Source organism: Gallus gallus, chromosome 4 (assembly GCF_016699485.2).
Source record: "Gallus gallus isolate bGalGal1 chromosome 4, bGalGal1.mat.broiler.GRCg7b, whole genome shotgun sequence".
Classification (NCBI taxonomy): Eukaryota; Metazoa; Chordata; class Aves; order Galliformes; family Phasianidae; genus Gallus; species Gallus gallus.
In genome coordinates this window covers 29,214,826-29,235,557 of record NC_052535.1, presented here as the reverse complement: position 1 = coordinate 29,235,557, position 20,732 = coordinate 29,214,826, and the positions used below count along the sequence as shown (strand labels likewise).

General features: G+C 41.6%; 1 protein-coding gene across 13 annotated transcripts; it reads left to right on the top strand.

Annotated features, from left to right (window-relative positions):
* The first annotated feature begins 1,199 nt into the window (after positions 1-1,199).
* Positions 1,200-19,312, top strand: CLGN (calmegin). 13 transcript variants are annotated; one of them, XM_046940470.1, is made up of 17 exons: positions 1,200-1,282; positions 2,039-2,141; positions 3,031-3,209; positions 4,806-4,876; positions 5,806-5,864; positions 6,543-6,684; positions 7,451-7,532; positions 8,285-8,477; positions 10,000-10,189; positions 10,889-11,002; positions 11,571-11,727; positions 12,111-12,329; positions 13,838-13,957; positions 14,136-14,289; positions 15,708-15,785; positions 17,183-17,286; positions 18,401-19,312. In XM_046940470.1, exons 2-17 carry the CDS (start codon positions 2,117-2,119, stop codon positions 18,479-18,481), a joined length of 1,968 nt encoding a protein of 655 aa, XP_046796426.1. In that variant the 5' UTR covers positions 1,200-1,282; positions 2,039-2,116; the 3' UTR covers positions 18,482-19,312. The 13 variants fall into 13 exon arrangements, with proteins under 13 accessions (XP_046796426.1, XP_040555461.1, XP_025006186.2 ...); XM_040699527.2 differs by having other exon boundaries at positions 2,034-2,141; positions 14,136-14,280; XM_025150418.3 differs by having other exon boundaries at positions 2,034-2,141.
* Positions 19,313-20,732: the final 1,420 nt, after the last annotated feature.

Genomic DNA, 20,732 nt, shown 5'->3' with positions numbered 1-20,732 from the left:
AGTGCCTGACCACCCTTTCAGAGAAGTAGTATTTCCTAACGTCCAGCCTGAACCTTCCCTGGCGCAGCTTGAAGCCATTCCCTCTAGTCCTATCACTGGTTACACGAGAGAAGAGGCTGACCCCCAGCTCACTACAACCTCCCTTCAGGCAGTTGTAGTGAGCTGTAAGGTCTCCCCTGAGCCTCCTCTTCTCCAGACTGAACAATCCCACTCCCTCAGCCGCTCCTCGTAAGGCCTGTGCTCCAGACCCCTCACCAGCTTTGTAACCCTCCTCTGAACACTCTCCAGGGCCTCAATGTCTTTCTTGCAGTGTGGGGCCCAAAAGTGGACACAGTACTCGAGGTGCGGCCATTTTGTCGAGTGAACATATATCACAAGGAACTGATTTATCTGTGCCACAGGCTGCACGTTTTAAGATATCCCTGCCGTACCTCATGATTTAAATTGGCTTAACCTGCACCATTGCCACAACGTGTGAGTTCCAGCTGAGCCAAGCCAGAACATCAGTGAGGGCAGCAACCCCACACCTCGTGTGTTCTGCAGAGCTGGGTGAGGACTGAAGGGAATCCATACGGCCCCTCTGCTTTGCTGATGCTGAAACGGGGTTGGATTGCTTGGCTGTCTCTAACTGTGGGAATGGGTTTCGCTCATTTGAACAACGTGTTTCATTTAGCCATGGGGAAAAAAAAAGGCCTTGTCTACAGCCTGGTAAATGATGAAAGGTGTGTGGAACACAGTGACTGCCACGATAAGTCGATTGAAATTGCCAGTAACCATGATGGTAACGTTTGACTGGGAAAAAACAAATCATGCTATTTTCAACTTTGAGTCTAATTGAAAGGAATTTACCATTCCTTTAATACTTTTTTCCTCACGCAAGGTACAACATTTAAGCACGCAGGAAGCAGCGAATGGGACGCTTGCTTCCCCCAGCCATCCCATCCTCGGCCCGCCGCCCCAGGCGCCCGTTGCCGTCGCCGCGGCGAAGCCCAGGGGCAGCGCACAGCCCTACCGCGGGCCGAGCGCCGATTGGCGCAGCCACCTGCCCGCCTCCTCGCCGCCTTCCTCCCTCCCTCCCGCGGAGCTCGTGCGGGTCGTGATTCGCGCGCGGATTGGGCGGGGCGGCGCCTGCCGGGCTCCGATTGGCCGGGGCGGAGCGGCGCGAGCACCTGCTCCTCAGAGCCCGCCGCCCTGCGCTCAGCCGGCGCGTGCGCGGCTAGAGATGCGCCGGCAGCGGGGGCCGTGGTAGTGGCGGCGGGGCGCGCAGGGGATCTCGCCGCCGGTAATCCGCCCGCCGCGGGGATGGGGAGCGCGGGGCGGCCGCCTCTCGCCCCGCGGGGGCTGAATGCCGGCGTCAGGCCGGCGCGCCGTGCGTCTGCTGTTTTATAACTGAGGCGGGGGGGAGCGGCGGCCATGAGGGAAAGGCGGGCGGGGCTGCCGTGGCGCCGGCCGTTACAGAGGGGCAGCGCGGCCCCGGCACCGCGTCGGCGGGAATTGTGCTGCCCGGGCGTTGTCTGTGGGCAGAGCGGAGCCCCGTAGCTCTGTGGTTACGGGTGGGAGGTGGGGGGCACGAAGTCTGCCGGTCCCGTTGCCGCGGGTGGTGCTAAGGAAGCCCCCGGTGCTGCCGGTGGGGCAGCAGCCCGCAGCTGGGCGCGGGCGGCGGCCGTAGTGCCTGCTGGAGCGCTGGGCTTGGTGGGAAACCCGTGCCCCTCCTCCCCTGTAAGGTCGTCTGAGAGACCCTTCTGAGTTAGCGATGTTTCGAGGGGAGTCGTAACAAAGCCGTTAGTTTGATGGCACGTGTAAAGTAGCTCCATAAAAGCCGATACAGAGGTTTGCATTGACGCACCGACTTGCCCTGCAGGCATCAGGTAGTTGAGGTGGGACGGGCCCGTCCAGCCTGCCCTCATTGGGAAACGCGTTCTTGTATCCAGAACGTTTCTAATTGCTGTTCTTGCCCGTAGCACTGCTGTCTAGTCTGTGTCCTACAAGCAGCGGCTTATTACTTGAGGTGTAATGTTGTGCTGGTGTTGCAGTGCAGTTGCTGTCCCCAAGGGCTTGCCTTACAGCAGTGCTGCTGGCTCATAGGTTTCTTCTGGTGCATGGACGTGGCCAAGCTATGCAAAAACAGCTTGAACTTACAGGTGTGATTTTTGTAGATCTTTATATGTTAGTTAATCTTGAGAATCCATTAAACTTTCTTATTATTTGCATGCTATTTGAAAACCAGAAGCTATTGGGCTTAGTTTAAAGATTTTGCATTGATTTTTGCATTCCTCTCTGCAAGAGAGGAAAGCATCAGAGGCAAAGAATAGCACAGAATAGTGGGGGGAAAGAAAGAATGGTAATGTATTTTCCCCCAAACTACGTTAAATTATAAGTCTGTCCTAAGAAGTGAAGCTTTTACGACTTAGTGGGCATGTTGGCATGACACCAGTGTATAAAACAGCTTACTTTGGGCTGTAGATATAATCGGTACAGACAATATGAAGTGAACAGATCTTAGGAGGAATAAGGAAAAAAAGAATAAGTTTTCTTTGTGGACAGCCCTGTAGGGATGTGGGTGTTCTGTTTGTTTGTTTTGCCTTGGTACCGATCTCTGTTTGTGTTGCTTGATAGAACTAGCAGGTTGGTAAATTGAACGTGAAACAATTACCACTATGCTTCCAGTGTTTGCATTGCTTGGCGAATCTGATAAAGCCAAGGAGGGAAAATAAGGGGCTTCGATTTCGAGAACAAGTTGTTGTCTCAAGTTGCTGTGATCTTTAGGGTTTGTAGCGATAAATAAAGGATTGCTGAAGAACTGTGCCCTGTCTTACAAGGGTGGCTGCTCTCTGAGGCACAGAAAGCATCTCTGTGGCAGAATATTTAGTGTGAGCAGTGGTGGCCAAGAGAACGGGAGGTTGTGAAGACTTTGCGTTCCTCACTTCTTATGATTTTAATGTTAGTTCTCTCGTAGATAAAGCCTTGGACTAAAACTGAACTAGTGGTGATAATATCCCCACAACAATACTTACAATTTAAACCTTTCAGTTCCTCGGATGACCAGAATGCATTCCCAGTGGGACTGGCTGTGCTTGAGTCTCCTGATAATTAGCTCAGTTACTGCAGAAATCGAAGATGGAGGAGTTCTGGGTGCGGATGTTGAAGTGGAGGATTTTGACGAAGAGTCTCAACAAGCTGATGTTGACAAAGAAGAATCTTCCTTAGGGGTAAGGTTCTAGATGTCTTTAATTAAAGCTGGTGTAATTTTAAGTAACGTAGTTATACTAAGAGACTAATTGGTGCACAGATGACTTCAAAAAGATCAAGTTAACATACAGCTGCCAATTCAGTGGGTGTCAAATGCACCAGACTGAGGTTTTCAGTCACTAATTGTGATTTAATGACCCCGCTATGTGAAGTGCAAAACTGGGTCTCCTGCCTGCAGTGGATGGTCTTGAAGATCTTGCTAGTCCTTCAGTCTAGGTATGGAACCTGTTATCTGAAGCCCTCCTTGATAATACACCCTGTAGCCTTATGGCTAGAAAGAGGAGAAGAAAGCAGAAAGCAGCTTTGTCTTATTGATATTTTTAAATTAGATCAGTTCCTTGTTCTTTTTATTTATTTTTTTGTCAGTCACAGCTACCTCTTCACATGCAGTCATGATTTCTTTCCAGAAAATCTTTCTGCATTTGTTAAGCTATACTTGGTAATAGATTTGGGCAATATTCATAGATCCATTTTTCCTTTTTTTAAACTGTGTAGCCCAGCTGAGATGTGCCAGGTAGGTAGGAAAAGAAAAGAAGGAAAAGCTTGCAAAGAAATAGGGAGGAATCAGAGAACAGGTGCAAGCTGAGTAAATGTTCTGTGTTCTTATATGTGTATGTGTGTATGAGGTGTGTAACAGTATTTCAGTTAAGAGCTTTGACCACAGTGTGGGTTTTTTTCAACGGTATCTATACTTCTATGCTGGTGTCTGAAACTTTCTGAAGTTTCTAACTGGAAAATGTTAAGCCATTAGGGCACAAAAAAAAACAGAGGGGAAACTACCAGTAAGCTGGCGTGCATTTGAGCTCCCTACTGTGTGTACTAAGAGGACCACCATTTAGTTTTCAAAAGTCTTGGGAAAGGTTTTTTTCTGGTGTCTGAAAGTGAATCTAAAACCAACCTAGCAGCCCCTTCTACCATCATTAATGCAGTCCTAGGAATGAAGTGGGCAGACTCTCATGCCTTAAAAGCCCTTGCCCAGAGTCTTGGTGTACCTGGCTGCTATTGATCTCCACATCACACAGATACTTGGCAGATAGGAAATTGCTCACTGGTAGAGGACACGTGCCCAAACCATAGAAATGAGGTGGGCTTGGGGGAAAGCATGTTTTATTCTGTTGAATGCAACAGTGGTGTTCTGTCTGCACGGGCTACTTCTGGATGTACAATTACAGAACCACAGGAGACCTCTGGAGATCATCTAGTCCAACTGCTAGAGCAGATTCCCTACAGCAGGTTGCACAGGAAAGCGTCCAGGTGGGTCTTGACTACCTCTAGAGAAGGAGACTCCACAAGCTCTGGGGGCGACCTGTTGCAGGGCTCTGTCACCCTCAATGTAAAGAATGTTGTTTTCGCAATCGTATGGAATTCCTGTGTGACAGGGGGCAACATGCCAAGAGGAACATCACTGGGTTACACTGAAAAGAGCCTGGCTCCATCCGCTTGACTCTGGCACTTCAGCTATTTATAAGCATTGATAAGTATAATAGCATACGGTGGCATGTTTCAGTTGAAAACCTGTAGCTGTGTTAGAGCACGTGTCTGTAAATGTCTTCCAGGTTGTGTACCAGACGCCAAAGCCAACTGGAGATGTTTATTTTGCAGAACCCTTTGATGGAGAATTGACTGGGTAAGCTGTACCTTCAAACTCTAAATGTGTAATTTCAGCAGGTTAACTTAGTGGCAGGACTTGCTTTCTATTCGTTTTCTGCTAGAAATTTCTCAGTAGAAATGTCTTTAATAGGAGCTGATATGATCAGCTGTTACAGTACTTTGTTTTATGATGAAAGCTTCTCATACTTGAAGGGAGCATATAAACAGGAAGGGAAATGGTTGTTTATGAGGGTGGATAGTGATAGGGCAAGGGGGAATGGTTTTAAACTGAGACAGAGGAGGTTTAGGTTAGATATTAGGAGGAGGCTTTTCACACAGTGCGTGGTGACTCACTGGAACAGGCTGCCCAAGGGGGCTGTGGATGCCCCATCCCTGGAGGCATTGAAGACCAGGCTGGATGTGGCTCTGGGCAGCCTGCTCTGGTGGTTGGCGGCCCTGCACATAGCAGGGGGGGTTGAAACTCCATGATCATTGTGGTCCTTTTCAACCCAGGCCATTCTGTGATTCTATAAAATTGCATCAGAATAGAGTAGCTCTTTGGAGACAGTGCCTTGAAAGTCATTGCATGACATGAAGAGATGTGTTATTCTGGCACTACTATTCACGTAGTTTTTGGCATTACATGCCCATAGTCTTAAAACCTGTCAGCCTCAGCTCACAGCTAAAACCCCAAGTTTATCTGGAGTAAATGGGTTTCTTTCAGGTTATAATTATACATTCATTTAGATTCTTTGGAAGTGTTTCGAAACGAGTGTTGTATTCAACTTGTTGTAACTTTTCTGTTCGCATTCTTTAAATTACACCAGGTTCCATGATGCTGACCATTGAAATCCATGTCACAGCTTCACTTGGTAGAAGCTCAATCTCTTTGTCCTGTACTCTGTACTTGTTAACTACCTTTGCAAAGCTGTACTATTTAAATGACTTGTACACTTCTTGTTTTAGTTGGGTGTTGTCTAAAGCCAAGAAAGAAGACACAGATGACACCATTGCTAAATATGATGGTTAGTGCTTTTAATATTTACTTTCACTGCATGGGTTCTGATGTTCTGTTGCTTTGTGAGAAATACCTCTCCTTCATGCTGTATGTCCATTATGCTGTGCTTACCTTCAAAAACCTACTTGAAAGCAGAAACTTGTCATCTCTTGTTGGAAATTCTGGCCATATTCCTTTCAGCTTTTTTTCCTTAAGCTTTCTTCTCTCCTTGTTGCCTGAGCCAAAACACTAGGTTAGATGGATCTTAGGTCTTCTGACCTGGAGATTTTGTTATTTTATTGTCTTTACTGTGAATTAGAATTGTAGTGGTTTCTAATTGCTGAGAAGTACTGGTTGAAATGCTGTGTTGGTGATTTGATAGGAGGATGTGAGCATCGAATTTGTGTGCCACGAACATTCTTTCTGTATTGTAGAGCTGCAGAGCAGTTAAAGCTTGGAGAGGTGTAGGGTGGTCCTGTGTAATCACTTGTATCCGAAGGAGAATGATCAGTGCTCTGTTGGATGATTGTTATTAAACTTCTGACTTTGACATGCAAGGTCAAGGCTTCTTCCCTACTTTGGCAATTAGTCTTATATGCTGTGAACTCTTTACTTCTCTTTGCCACAGGGCTATAATGTCTCTTATCAGCATACTTCTTTTGTTTTCCCAAAGATTGCATAGTTGGTGTTTGTTTCTTTCTTTTAGGAAGATGGGAAGTAGAAGAGCTGAAAGAAAACACAGTACCTGGAGACAAAGGATTAGTGTTAAAATCGGCTGCAAAGCATCATGCAATATCAGCTATGCTAACAAAGGCATTTATTTTTGATAAAAAACCTTTGATTGTTCAGTAAGTATCCCCTCAGATTCTGTGCTTCATATTTACCGTGTTTCAAGTCTTTGAGTCAATGAAGTCATGTAAATCCTTTCATGTAGCGCTGACTGACATAGCCAGAGCTACCAGAGCTCTAAGGATGAACGATAATAAGCAAGTAAGGTTGTAGTTCGAGTGTAAGCAGTTTTATTTGAACCCTTGAAATATTTTGGACGTAAGTTACTATTTTATAAAATACTTTAAAGGTTAATTAATTTTCAGTCTTAAATGAAAAAGATACGACTCGTGATTTGAGTACGCTTGCAGAGTATTTCTGTGTAACTCAACTACAACAGGTTGGATCCCTCTAGCTAAATTCAGTGTGCTATAGGGGCAGTTTCAAAGACAGAACCAAATGTCTAGAACTCTTGCTGGTTTCTGCCTCGCTTTCATAGAATCACAGAAAGGCTTGGGTTGGAAGGGGACCCCAATGATCATCAGGTTCCAACCTCGTGCCACAGGCAGGGCTGCCAACCTCTGGGTCAACACAAGTTTGAAGCTCTTCTTGCTGCTGTTGCCAACTGTAGCAATTGCTACTGTGGCTTTTTTTGGCTGGCATTGCTAATGTATTGGTTTGGGAAGCAACTTAAAACCTTATAGTCTCGTCAGGATATTTTGACCTAATAAAAAATAAAGCAACCCATTCATGATTTTAATGTGTTCCTAATTAGAACTGCAGATACGAAGTTTATTTGTATTTGTCTGATATGAGGAATGCTTTTTTTATTTGCTCTGTGCCTAGGTACGAAGTGAATTTTCAAGGAGGCATTGACTGTGGTGGTGCATATATTAAACTTCTCTCCAGTACGGATGACTTGGATCTGGTATGCCCCTTTACATTTGCTATTGATGATTTATTTGAGGAATGAGCATATTTAAAATAAATAAGAATACAGACCCATCTCAAACAATAAATCTGCCATAGAATATATCTCAAAGGAAGATAACTTGCAGAAATCAAGTGGTCTTCCTTCAAGCAGTTGCTTAAAAACATAGCTTGGTGATGTGTATTCCCAGTAGATAAACTATGTAGTTTTAAAAACATACTGAAGTTTTGGAACAACTGAATGCAATATACTCTGAAGAAAACTGTATCTGGTATTTTAAGGGTTGTTTATTATTACTTACAGTGGAGCACGAAAGCAGTGCTGAAACACTGGATAATAATACCTTGTTTTTCATCTTTATTGTAATATAAATGGCTGTGAAGAACAGAAACTGGTTGTCTTCCATCTTTTAGTGTAATGTATACAGAAGACTGTATTTGGATGTTTTGATTTGTGGCAGGCATTTCCACTTAACGTAAAGGTAAGGACTTACTAAGCCCGTTCATCTTGTCTGAGGAGGCTTCAGTGATGTCCGTGGTTGGGCTGTTTCAGCAACTCATAAGATCTGTTAAATTCATTTCATGATTTACCCTGCCAGTTTTCAGTGTTAGAACTGAGGCCGCATCAAACACCTCTTAGAAAAAGGTAACCGTGTTGTATATATGCCACGACAACGTGGAAAAGCACTACTCCAAATGACTTGATAAAATGTACAGTTTGACACATGCTTCACTTCTTTACTTTTACAGGAGTTCTTTTTTGACAAAACGCCTTATACTATTATGTTTGGACCAGATAAATGTGGTGAAGATTACAAACTACACTTCATCATCAGGCACAGGAATCCTAAAACTGGAGAATACGATGAAAAACATGCAAAACGTCCTGATGTGGACCTGAAAAAGTTCTATTTGGACAAGAAGACACATCTATACACTCTTGGTATTGTTTAGTTCTTACAAGTTTAAATTAGAATCCAAAATTAGTTTCTCTCTACTGAAGCTTCATGCTTTACTCTTTTTGTTATTGTTAATTGTGGAGCTGGTTGCTTAATGATTTGGCCTTACGTTATTTAATGGCTGAGCTGAACTGCAACACAAGTGGCTTTGAAGTAAAGCTGTTTAATGTTCAATTACAGGAAAAAACATTCCAGCTTTGGCCAGCCTTTAACCTGAAGAACTGATTTAGTACTTTGAGTACATACTATGATAAAAATGGTTTTTGTTTTTGTTTTTTTTAAAGAAAAAATCCAATCTTATAGGAAGGCATCAGAGTTTACAGTAGGTCAGTGAGCTCTCCTGCAGCATATTAAACACTGCTCACATCGACATGTTGGGTTGTCACTGATGCCCCCATCTGCAGAGCTGTGTGTGAACAGATCTGTTACTGCTTTCACTGAAGATAAATGAGTTTGGGCTGTTTTTTTGTGTGGCAAATATCCTTCCCAAACTCTGTTCTCATGATAAAGGAGTGTATATGTTCCTGTATTTGGGCTGTTCGTTAGAGATAATGATTAAAGGTACTTCAACCCAAATGGTTTTTATTCTGCAGCAAATGGTCAGCGAGACCTCCATACAGGTTTGTGACCTCTGATTTTGTAATGGAAAGCATAAGTTGAAAAAGCAGTTATTGTATCTAAAATAGTATTGGGGGAAGAGGGGGAGAGAGCTGAATTTTTGCATTTGTTGATGTTCTTAATAACATTATGAAATGTAGGCTGCAAGATGCTAATTAGGTAGTACCAAACTGCTGGTATAGCATTGTGGCTTCGGGTTTTATCACATATCTTCATAAAACTGGAAGAATACTTACTTCAAATGAGTGATCTTGGTTGTGTTGAATGGGCGTTTAAATATACTTGTTAAGCACTAGAATGTACTCACTGGTTATTAGAAGTGGATTTCAGTCCAGCATCTCAACCAGTGCTTGATTCTGGGACCCTTGCTTATCAGGTACTTGCACTTGCTGAAATATTTTAACAACTTGAAAATAATGTTCTGTATTCACAGTCTGACAATTGAGAAAGATGCTGTCAGAGATTGGAGTCTGAAAGAAAATATTGCTTGCATGATCCTCCAGCTGTGACATTTACAGTTCTCCCGTTTTCATGCTTTCAAGGGTACAATTATAATTTGATAGCCGAGATGCTTTTGGAGGCAAAGGTTTGTCTTTGGTGGTGCAGGGAGGAGGAAGGCAAAGCAGCAGAGTTTTGACCAAATGGTAGTTTTTTGTTTTTTTGACAAATGTGTTAGTTGTGTTTGATTCAGGAGGTTTCATTTTCCTAGGTTGTGAAATCCACACAGTGATGACTGGTACCTGAGTGTCTCCTGTTCTGCTAGCGAGGTTCTGTTGGCTGTCAGTTGACTAAGTCTAAGTATATCATACGTATGGCTTTGGCTACAGGTAAATTAACTTGTAAAGTGAATACTTCCTTATTTCTGTAATACGAATTTCTTCAATTTAGTGCTAAAACCAGATGATACGTTTGAAATGCTGATCGACCAATCAGTCATCAGTAAGGGAAGTCTTCTTGAGGATATGGTTCCTCCAGTAAACCCTCCTAAAGAAATAGATGATCCTACTGATAAGAAACCTGACGACTGGGATGAGAGACCAAAAATACCTGATCCCAACGCTGTCAAACCAGATGACTGGTAAGGAGAAAGCTTCATCCGTAGAAAACATTTTGCATGCAGGTTATTGTTTAAAAACACTTGCCTGGCTTCATTTTGTTGTTTTTCTTGCTCTCAACAGTTAGGATTTGTTTTACAAATACTAACACTTGAAAAAATGTAATTGAGGTGGGTGTGTGAGCATCTGAACATCTTTTAAGGAAAGAAGTAAAATCTTGACTTTTGCTGATTTGAACTTTCTGCTGTTGCAATCAGTAACTAAGATCACCTTAGTTGAAGGATCAGGAAGAGTGTTTTTTCACTACTAGTACAATCATAGAATGGATTGGTTGGAAGGGATCTTAAAGACCATCTAGTTCCAAACCCCCTGCTGTGGGCAGGGTTGCTACTACTAGATCAGGTGTTATATACATACTTCCTTCTTCCTGAAGTAGTGTTCATGTAGCAATTGAAACAAAGGAAACATTTTAAGGGGAGACCTGATTGACACACCTGCCAGTTCATGACAGCTATTTCTGGGCTAACTAGTGCCTTGAAACGCTGTCAATATAGTCTAAATGTTTATAAACAGAGAAGTAGGTGCCTAATTCTCATTATAAGTGTACCTAACTCTGTTGTGCCCTTGAATATTATCCCCTCCATACCAGTTGCAGTCCTCTGAACAGAACATTGGTTCAGAGTCGAGCTGATGTATTTTCTAACAGTAGTCTGTAATTGAAGGGATGAAGATGAGCCTTCCAAAATAGAAGATCTTGATGCTGTTAAACCTGAAGGATGGCTTGATTATGAACCACAGTATGTTCCGGACCCCAGTGCAAAAAAGCCAAAGGACTGGTAAGAACTTAATCTATGTGAGTCTGTTAATGTGTTCTGTAGGTAAGTCCACTTGTTCTCTGGCAAATTGTGAGTTAATCAGAATTTAACCCAAATCTCACTGTCCCCAACATATTAAGTTGGAACATAACAAGCGTGGCCAAATACTTGTTGATTTGTGAGGCTACTTTTAGAAAAATATGCAGATGTCAATAATTGCCTTGTATTCTGAAGAGCTGTTAGCAGTAAAGAGCTACTTGAAAGAACTTACCACAGGGATAAGCAGCAAAGCAGTTGAAGTTGATGCTTGAAGTCATGTAGGAGTCTTAAAGCATGTTATGGGGAAATGACGCAAGCTGTCTGCAGGTGTAGGAGTATGATTACATTTAACCATGTTCTAGTAGTTATGAATGTGTGGCCTTGAAGCATTCAGTACTCTGGAAAATGCACATTGCAGTTAGATCAGCTGAGCTTTAACCAAATTCTGAGGTTGTTACAGCAAAATGTGTATGGATCCAAAGCTGTACTGAATGTTAGCGTTCTGATCAGGCCTACCTGAAATAGGCTATTTGTGCCTTTCTTTCTGTAGGGATGAAGAAATGGATGGGGAGTGGGAAGCCCCTCAGGTCCCCAATCCGAAGTGTGCCACCGCACCTGGTTGTGGACTGTGGGTGCGTCCCATGAAGAACAACCCCAAGTATAAAGGAAAATGGAAAGCACCTATGATACCTAATCCTAATTATCAGGTACTAGCAGTATTGTACATTATTATTGAAGAGGTGCAGAGCTCAACCAAGCAGACGAGTAAAATGAGTACATACGTCTGGCCCTTCATACTACACTTGATACAGTCACTGCTATAACCCAATATGGAGGAAAAAGGTTTGAATTTAAGAGAAATCTGTCCACCCTAAGCCAGAAATCTGCGACCTATCTGCCAACTTTCTATAGGTCATTTCCAGTTCTGTTGTCCTGAACTTCAGAGGCTGCCCCTTTGCTTTTTAAATCATGCATTTGAAATAGTCAGAAAGTCTTCATTACATTAAAATGTATTTTACTGTTGGGTTTTTTTGTGTTTATTTTTGAGGTATAGATAATGTTATTACATGTTTTTCTTTCCCCATAAAAGGGAATCTGGAGTCCTCGGAAAATACCGAACCCAGACTACTTTGAAGATCCTCACCCGTTTGAGATGATGACACCTATCAGTGCTATTGGCTTAGAGCTCTGGTCTATGACTTCTGATATCTACTTCGATAACTTCATAATATGTTCAGAAAAAGAAGTAGCTGATCGTTGGGCAGCAGATGGTTGGGGCTTAAAGAAACTAGTAGCAAGTGCTAACGAGGTATCAGTTTTATTATATTCTTGGTAGCCAGAAGGAGCAAGGAAGGAGTTCTGTTGGAATAATTTTCTATAATGTAATTATTCTGTGATTGATAATCTTACAGAATAGCTATGATATTCTTTTCCTATTTCGGCGTACAGCTTTCCCAGATCAATATTAGACTGAAATGAAAAGGGTACAACCTTTTCCTTAAGCATCTTGCAAGAAGTGTAGCAAGATTTCATTGTAGTTGATACATCTTCCACTGTTAATGGTGGTAGTAAATTCAATACCTGTCAGCAAATGGAAGCTGAGCTGTTTGCACCCAGACCTCTTTCTATGCTTAAAACTTGTCACTTTTGGCTAACTCCTTTTTAGATATGCTCCCCTATTTATTAAACACAAAAAAGTGGTTAATAGTCATGTATATTTTGTTTTAATAAATCTAGGTCTCTGGCTGCTTAAATCTATATTATGCAGTTCTGACAATAATACGCGTATGTTTGTGGAGCTGCATCTGCTCTTCTGTTTCTGTGTGTACATCCACGTTTTGCTTACTGCAGTTGGCCAGTCTCCAGTTTTTCTAGATCTCTTCCCCATGTCATAGCATGAATTTGTCCTAATAGATGGGAACATGAGTCCCTCTAGTGGCTGCCTTTACTGACTGCAGTCGAGAGAGGGTACTTCAGTTGGAATGAGCCATTCAATGATTATTCACAGTATGGCTGCTTGACTTCTTTAGGGCCATGCAAGATTTAAAGTGGCATTGTTGAAATTGTCTCTTGAATACTGACAGGCACAGGGCATCATCTTTTTAGGAAGCCTGTTCCACTTTCACGAGTAGTTTGTTCTAACAGTCCTGTATTTACTTTGGGGAACGAAAGCAGACCTGTGGGTATGGGAAAGAAATGCTGGATTGGCTGTGTAAGTGTGGTCAGTCTCTGGCAGGTGCTGTTTCTCACAGCAAAGATGAGAAAGTAGCAACAGACTGTCTGTGCAGTTTTGGAAAGCCACCTTGTTTCACAGCCTTGCTCATTTCAAATATTTGTTTCTATGTCTGGAGTTGCATCTGTATCTGTACATACAATAGCAAAAGGTAATCCTGAAGTGTCCTCACTCCACTGCCTGTGTAGCTTTCAACCTTGGTTGCTGATGTCCCCTTTCCAGAGTCTAACTGAATCAAGACTTGCCTGCCTCCTCCTACTCCGTAAGTTACAACTGGGCTGGAAGACAGCTGACTGACTGATTAATTGGCTGTTGGAGGAGGCAAAGTGGTAGTACAGATGGAGGAAGATGTTGCTCTTCAGGTGGCTGGCTGCTCCTCTGAGGTTCTTAATGCTTTGGGAGCTATCAGTTGAGTTAGCACAGCATGGGGAAAGAGCAAAAAAGCTGGGGAGAGTGGAAAGCATGAGGTTGCTCAAACTCGAAGGGTTTTCTTTGGGCAACATAAAGGTTAAAATATAAACATTTTATAAGCTTATCCAAGTGTTCAGAGGGATATAAATGCAATTTTGTTTTTCTTAATGTAGCCTGGAATGTTTAGCCAACTGGTGACTGCTGCAGAAGACCATCCGTGGCTCTGGGTTCTTTATATCTTGACTTTAGCTCTGCCTGTTGGTCTAGGTGTGTTGTTCTGCTGGCCAGCAAAGGTTAGAGAAATTTTTAATACATTTTTCTTCTGTCTTTCTTAATACTTTATTTAAAACTCCTAGTATTTGTGCAACAGTATGCTCTCTTAGTGTGCCATTGATACCAGTTAGCTCCTAGTGACTGTTGTGTTTAATTCTTAATCTGAGCTTAAATAAATGGACTTTTAATTTATTTTAGAAAACAGATGAAGATTTTGACTTAAAAAAAACGGTTATATCTATGCCAGTTACAAAGGGAGGAGTAAAACAAGGAAGAGAAGAGTTAGAAGATGATGAAATAGATTTAGAAGAAGAAAAAGAAAACGAAGATATTGGTGAAGATGGTAAGATGAGTAAGTCACTTCATAGTTGGATAAACGTAAAAGCATGGAAAGAACTAAGTCATGGACTGTATTGCAATATTGCAGCCACTTATCTTAGAGCATGCAAAATCTGCCTTGCTCTGAGCCTTCTTTATCTCTTTAGCAATTGGCGTGCCATAGTAATAGTGTTTTGATAAATACAAAGGAAAAGTAGGGTTCCCTTCAGTATTTCTTCACTTTCAATACATTATCATAAGTCTTATGCATCTTTGTTCACAAACATATTTTCTGCCTCCTAAATATCTCATATATTGAACGCTTTTTGGGTGGTCCAGTTATCTGCACCTCTAAGTGGTTACAATCATGTTGTCTTTAAAATGTGTCTGGAATAGCTTTAAGTCTTTAACATAATCCTTTACTTATTCCTCTGTGGGAGCATTGTACCCTGAACTACTAAAACCCACTGGTTTTAGTAACTCTTGTTGAAATCTGAAAATACAGTGGATTTGAAATGCTGAAATCTGCTGCTTGTTTGATATCCCTTCTTAGGGATGCAATGCCAGCCTGTAGAGATCTGTTCTGCTGTTCCAAGGGAGAAACAAATGATCAGTAGGTTAAGATGCACTTTGGCATTCAAGGATTAACATAAGCATCTCGCGTTACTTTATCAAACACAAGTGGAACTACTCAGCTATGGCTTTGATGCTGTGATGGCATTTTCCTCAGCCTACAAGTGAAAAGAGAATCGTGTAACTTCCAGTGTGTTATTTTGACTCCTAAGAGAAAGTCCTTAGCCTCATGCTGCAGGATTCTGTCTCTCCTTTCACTCTCTGGTAAGAGCAAAGCGAGTTGCAAATGACTGGCATCAAAAGTTAGAAACTAAGCAGGCATTAATGCTATTTTTTTTTACTAGTGACATCTTGTATTGCTGACCAGAACTTTGTCATTTCTGTCTATCCTTGCACCAGAGGCCACAAGAGTTGATGGCTTTTGGCTGTATGAATTCACATTCAGCTTTGCATCAGTGTTACCATGCTTAGAGAATTGAGTACTTGGGCATAATGCTTTGCTACACCAAACTTAATCCATCTGCCTTACCTTTTTTTTTAACCAGCTGTTCCTGATATTTCAAAACTAGGCTCCATTTTATACCTTTACTTCTGATTACTAAACTAAACACAGAGCAGAATCAACGTAGGTAGCTTTGGTATGACTCTTCTAAGCTTTTCAAGTACATTCTAGGCTTCAAAGATGAAGAAGTTACACTTTGCTGTCACATGACTGAGCTTTTTCTTTCTTGGAAAAGAATTGCTTGGCTTCCCTTAGCCTTCCTGCTGCCTTTTACACTTGCAGGTTGAAATCTTCCCTCTCTTTCCATCTATCTTTTGCCTCTTCATATCTGGAATCATAGATTGTCTTCTGTTTTCGTGTGATTCTTTTTGCTCCAGAGAGAAGAGAACTGGAGGAGACAGAGGGACAGTTTATAGAGGATACAAATAAGATGGGAAGGAAGGCTCCTCCTTCAGGTAATGGAAAGGGAAATAGTTTGGGCTAGGACTTGAAAATGATCTCTCCTTTCTTTTCTCTTCTCTGTCTCATTGCCAGCAGTAGAACTTTAAGTAGGTAGGTGCCAGATGTGTCTGTCAGTCGCCTGTGTGATTTCTCAATGTGGTATCTGTAGTCATCAATATTTTCTACTAATCCTTCAGATCCTAATCATTTCTGCAATTCCTTTATAGTCATTATCTACTTTGTTTTCTGGAGTTCAAGATAAGGGGTTTTCAACTGTGAAGCACTGGAGGACTCCGGAGTCACACTTTGTTGTGTGAAGTTTAAAAGTGTGGTGCAGTGACAAGTTTCAGAAACACCTGTAGATTTCTTTGGCTCCAATGAGAATGAATTGTTGGCATCTTGAATGGCACTGTCTTGTACATCACTTGATCAAAATCTGAGCAAAGGTTTTGTACATTTTTGCCATGCTTTTCTCATAAGGGTTTATTTTAAGACAAACCCTTGGTCTGCGTTTCTCTTAAACTGTAACCTCCAGCTTTGTGGTCATAGTTCTCCTTTTGACAACAATAGTTGAGACAGATAGATTAGTGTAGATTCATATGAGGTATATTTACAGTTGGGAAAACTCTTAAGACTTCAACCAACTGTGCTGAATTGCTTGGCTCAGTTTATTAGTGTATTGTGGACAAAGGTTTTTGGTGTCTGTATGCTTTTGTTCAGGCATTACTGAGCTCAACTGTTAACAGTAAAGCAGTGGTTATGAGCTCAGACATCACATGGCAGGAGTAGAACTGAGCGATGTTTGGGGTAGTTATGCTTCACAGTTGTCCTCTTATTTCCTTTCTGTCAGATGCAGATGTCATTTCTTGTTTACTTTTGGATAGGAATTCTTGCAGTGGATAATCAATGCCTAGAAATTCTCACTTCAAGATCGCAGTTTGAAGTAAAAGACTTGTCAAGCTTAAGTAACTTCCTCTTAATACATCACGGTGTGATTGCTGGGTCTGAATCCTTATACTGAACATAGATACCTAAAATGCAGGCATGGGAGTGCAAGCTTGCAAGTTCTGAGGCCTAAAGTGGAAACTAAAACAGTTTGGGACCGTGGTTTCCTTCACAGAATGCATGGAATAGAAAGGATACCCCAGAAGGGTAACCTGTCTGATGATCAGAGAGTAGCTTGAGAGTATTTATGCATTCACTGCTCTCTTTATTTTTAGTACAGTGATGCACTGAGAAGGTAGAAGGCTCTGCTTTGTTTATATATATAATTATAAGCAAGCTTATACATCATTGCAAACAAGCAGTACATTCTGGAACAGAAATTGGCTAGGAAAATCTTACATGTGTGTGACTGTAGTGTATTTCTAATGTAGTTCTGTTTACAAAGTAAAACTGATTTCTCCTGCAGAAGATGAGAGTAAATATGGGGAAGACGATGATGAGGAAAACGAAGTTGCAGGTAGAAGTCAAGAAGAAGGTGATGAGACAAATAAATCTGGCTCAGAAGATGAGGTGAGTTTCCTCTGTGAAACTGTGCTTTGTATGAGTTTGCATTGCTTTAACAGAAATTCTTCACTGCTTATCCCTTCCTCGATTCTGCTTTTTTAAGAAGCTTGTTCTTGTATGTTTGCCTAGGAACGCAGTGTCTGATGAACCCATAAACCATTTCTTTGTGAAAGTAGTAACAAGAGCTGAACATATGAGTGATACTGTGTAATAGAATATGGAGAGGTTACGTCTTGTTCTTAGCTGGGTATTTTCAGGGTGCCTGAGTCTCTAACACCACTTAGCTAGTGACCTACTTTGGAGATTGCACGCATGCCATCACCTCAGTCCGGTAGCGCCACCTTCTGGGAGCTGTGCCTTCTGAATCAGGTGCTTCCATTAGGAGATGCAGGAAAGTGAGAAACAAGGCGTTGTCTGGGAAAGGAGCCTCAGTAAGCCAAGCACTTCTCAAGCGAGAAGAACAGACATCTGATTTAAGTACAGTCTGTTCTGTTTGTAGCTCTCCAAGACAGGAAGTAACAATGTTTTAAATGCTTCTTGCTTAAGAAGTGGAAATGAAAATTAGCATAATATATACATGAAGGAATTTGCTAAATTAATTAAACTCATTTTAAACTAGTGAATAAATAGGGAGTAGACAGATTTCTGATGTCGATTTAGATGTGCTATCCTTCTTCTGAATTCAGAAGGAAAAGTCTTTTACTCACTGGGTTGGAAGGGACCTCAAGGATCATCAAGCTCCAGCCCCCCTGCCATAGGCAGGGCCTCCAACCTCCATTTCTAATACTAGACCAGGCTGCCCAGGGCCCCATCCAACCTGGCCTTGAACACCTCCAGGGACGGGGCACCCACAACATCTCTGGGCAGCCCATTCCAGCACCTCACCACTCTCTTAGTAAAGAACTTCCCCCCGATATCCAACCTAAATCTTCCCTCCCTCAATTTAAAACCTTTCCCCTTGTAAAATCATGTTTATCCATTACCTTGGTTATCACTTAAGTGTTGTATTGAGTGATAACATGATTTGGGGGGGAGGGAGGAATAGGTAACATAAGTTTGAAGAATTAAATGCACGTTGCTTAGGAATGTTAATGCTGATTTTACTTTTTTTTTCCTTCAGATGACAGCAGCTGATGAAATTGCAGGCTCTGGGGATGGTCCACTGAAGTCAGTACGCAAAAGAAGAGTACAAAAGGACTGAGTTGTTTAGAGCTAGAAATACTAGCTGCAAACAGTAGTAACTTATGACATGCCACTGCAAAGGGCCTGACAGCACGCAGGTTCCTGAGATGTGAAGGGAAAAATGGGACTCGTCGCTACTTAACCTCTCTTAATTCCTTAACCTCTTTTAACCTTCCCAAGCTTCCTTGATGCCCTTTTTTTTTTTTAAGAAGAAATACTATCTGTGAGGAGTTACGTAATGTTTCACATTTAGAATAAAGGTGAAACTGCAAGTTGGCCAAGTGATTTTAAAAAGCAGATTCTTAAGATTTGAAGACTCTTAGAAATCAATATTAGTTAGAGATGAGAAATTTTACTCTACATATTTTTAAGAACATGAATAAATATTTTTGCAGCTCTAGCACAACATTAGCTGTTTACACGTTTGAACTAAGGGAGTTGCAGTATAGATGAAGCATATACAGTTCACGTTGTTGAGAGAGAAGGTATTTTTTTTCTGTGCAGAGCTAAATGCAATAATTGTTTTTGTATGATCATTTAGTGCTAGCAACAATTCTTCTTGTAAATTATTTATTTTAGTTGCTATTGTTACACAGTGGTCACCTGTTCACTTTAAACATTGGTTATAGTAATTTATTTTTAAGAGATAGTTGAAAATAGGATACTCAGAGAACAAGTGGTTAATTGATGTGACTTATTTTGCTTTTGAATGCAGGTATCAAATCTACAGAAGTGAGAGAGAGAGGCTTTTTCAGACTTTTATAGCTCTCATGTTCCAAGCCAGAACGGCATAGATTTTGTTTATAGAATACTTGCTGAGTGTATATTGTGTATTAAAAATATTTAATAATTCTTGTTTAACATGAAATTTATTAATATAGATAAGATTTTTTGATGGATTTTTTTTTTACAGATGTGAGTACCTGGGCTTCCTTTTAATATAGTTCAAATAAACTGCATATCCTAAGAGAAACTTCTGAAGTTCAACTGTATATTAAAACAAACCAATGAAACTGCAGCTTTTGGAATCCTGCTGCTGCTTGGCAGCTGCCTTGAATATTAGGGAGTTGTAAAGTGCTAGCAAAAGCAAGTCATATGCTAAAACTATGTAGGAAATCAATTCATTAAGAACTTTTTGCCAAGGAAATCTGTTATTTTACTTATAAACACGTCTAAGTCTACCATGATTTCGTTGTTTTCCTTGTTCTGATATTACTTAATAGGAAGTTGGTATCAATTTTCAGTTGACTCTTCCAAAGAAGCCATCCTGCGCAGCTATTTGTATTGAAGTCAAAGAGTGCTGCCTTCTGTTTTGTGTGGAGAAATGCATGGAGAGGCCACTGTAAGAAATGTTAAGTGCAACCGTTTGATTCCCTTCAGGGTCCGTGAGCTAATAAGTAATGACTCCTGATTTTCCCCCTTCGGCCTGCGACTTTGCAATAACAGATAGCTGCTACCAGTGAGGTGTCCTGCGAACAACAGAAGGAACCTGGGCAATGGGCATGAGTATGGATGGCTGATGGCTGTAGCTTTCAGAGGGCATTTCAGTGCTCACTGTGACTGAATCCCATCTGAGCCTGGTAAAAGTCTTTTGGAATTGTTACAACGTTTAAGTGTGGGCTTTTGAGTTGATCATGTATTTATTTGGTAGATCAGCACACATTTACTGGTAATGATAGAGTTACTTCAGGGATCAGCTTTATAGTGGGTGCTTGTCTTTCCTCCCTTAGGGTTCCCCTAAGGTTTTGATTTATGCTCCATCGGCATCTTTGCTTGCACCTCATTTTGTGATAAACAACTCCTTATTTACCAGGTAAAATTGCCTTAAGAGGCCATAGGTCAGGTGCTGTATGCGGTGGTACTAACTCTGTAAGACCAATCTCACTTTTCTTACTGACTTAATGACCACCATTAGCTGGAACCTGCAGATAAAGACATCCTCCTGCTCATCTGTTCATTGGATCTAGTCTATGCTAGGAATGAGGGGAGAAGGATGAGAGCTTAGAGGATTTGAGGCTCCAGATGAGGGGAAAAAAGATGAGGCAAAAAGGGAACCCTTCTGTTGATATTTGTAATGTTGTGATTTCCTTCTGTAGTTCCTCTGTAGAGCTGATTCACATATGAATGTTCTGATGAGGTCAGGTAGGACCAGAGGGGATGGTGGAGGAAGGGGTGTTTTCTCACAGTTTCCTCCTCCGTTGGCTTCCACCATAATAAAGGTAGGAGGAAATAAGAATTCTGGTTTCTGTCTAATGTAGATGTAGGTACGT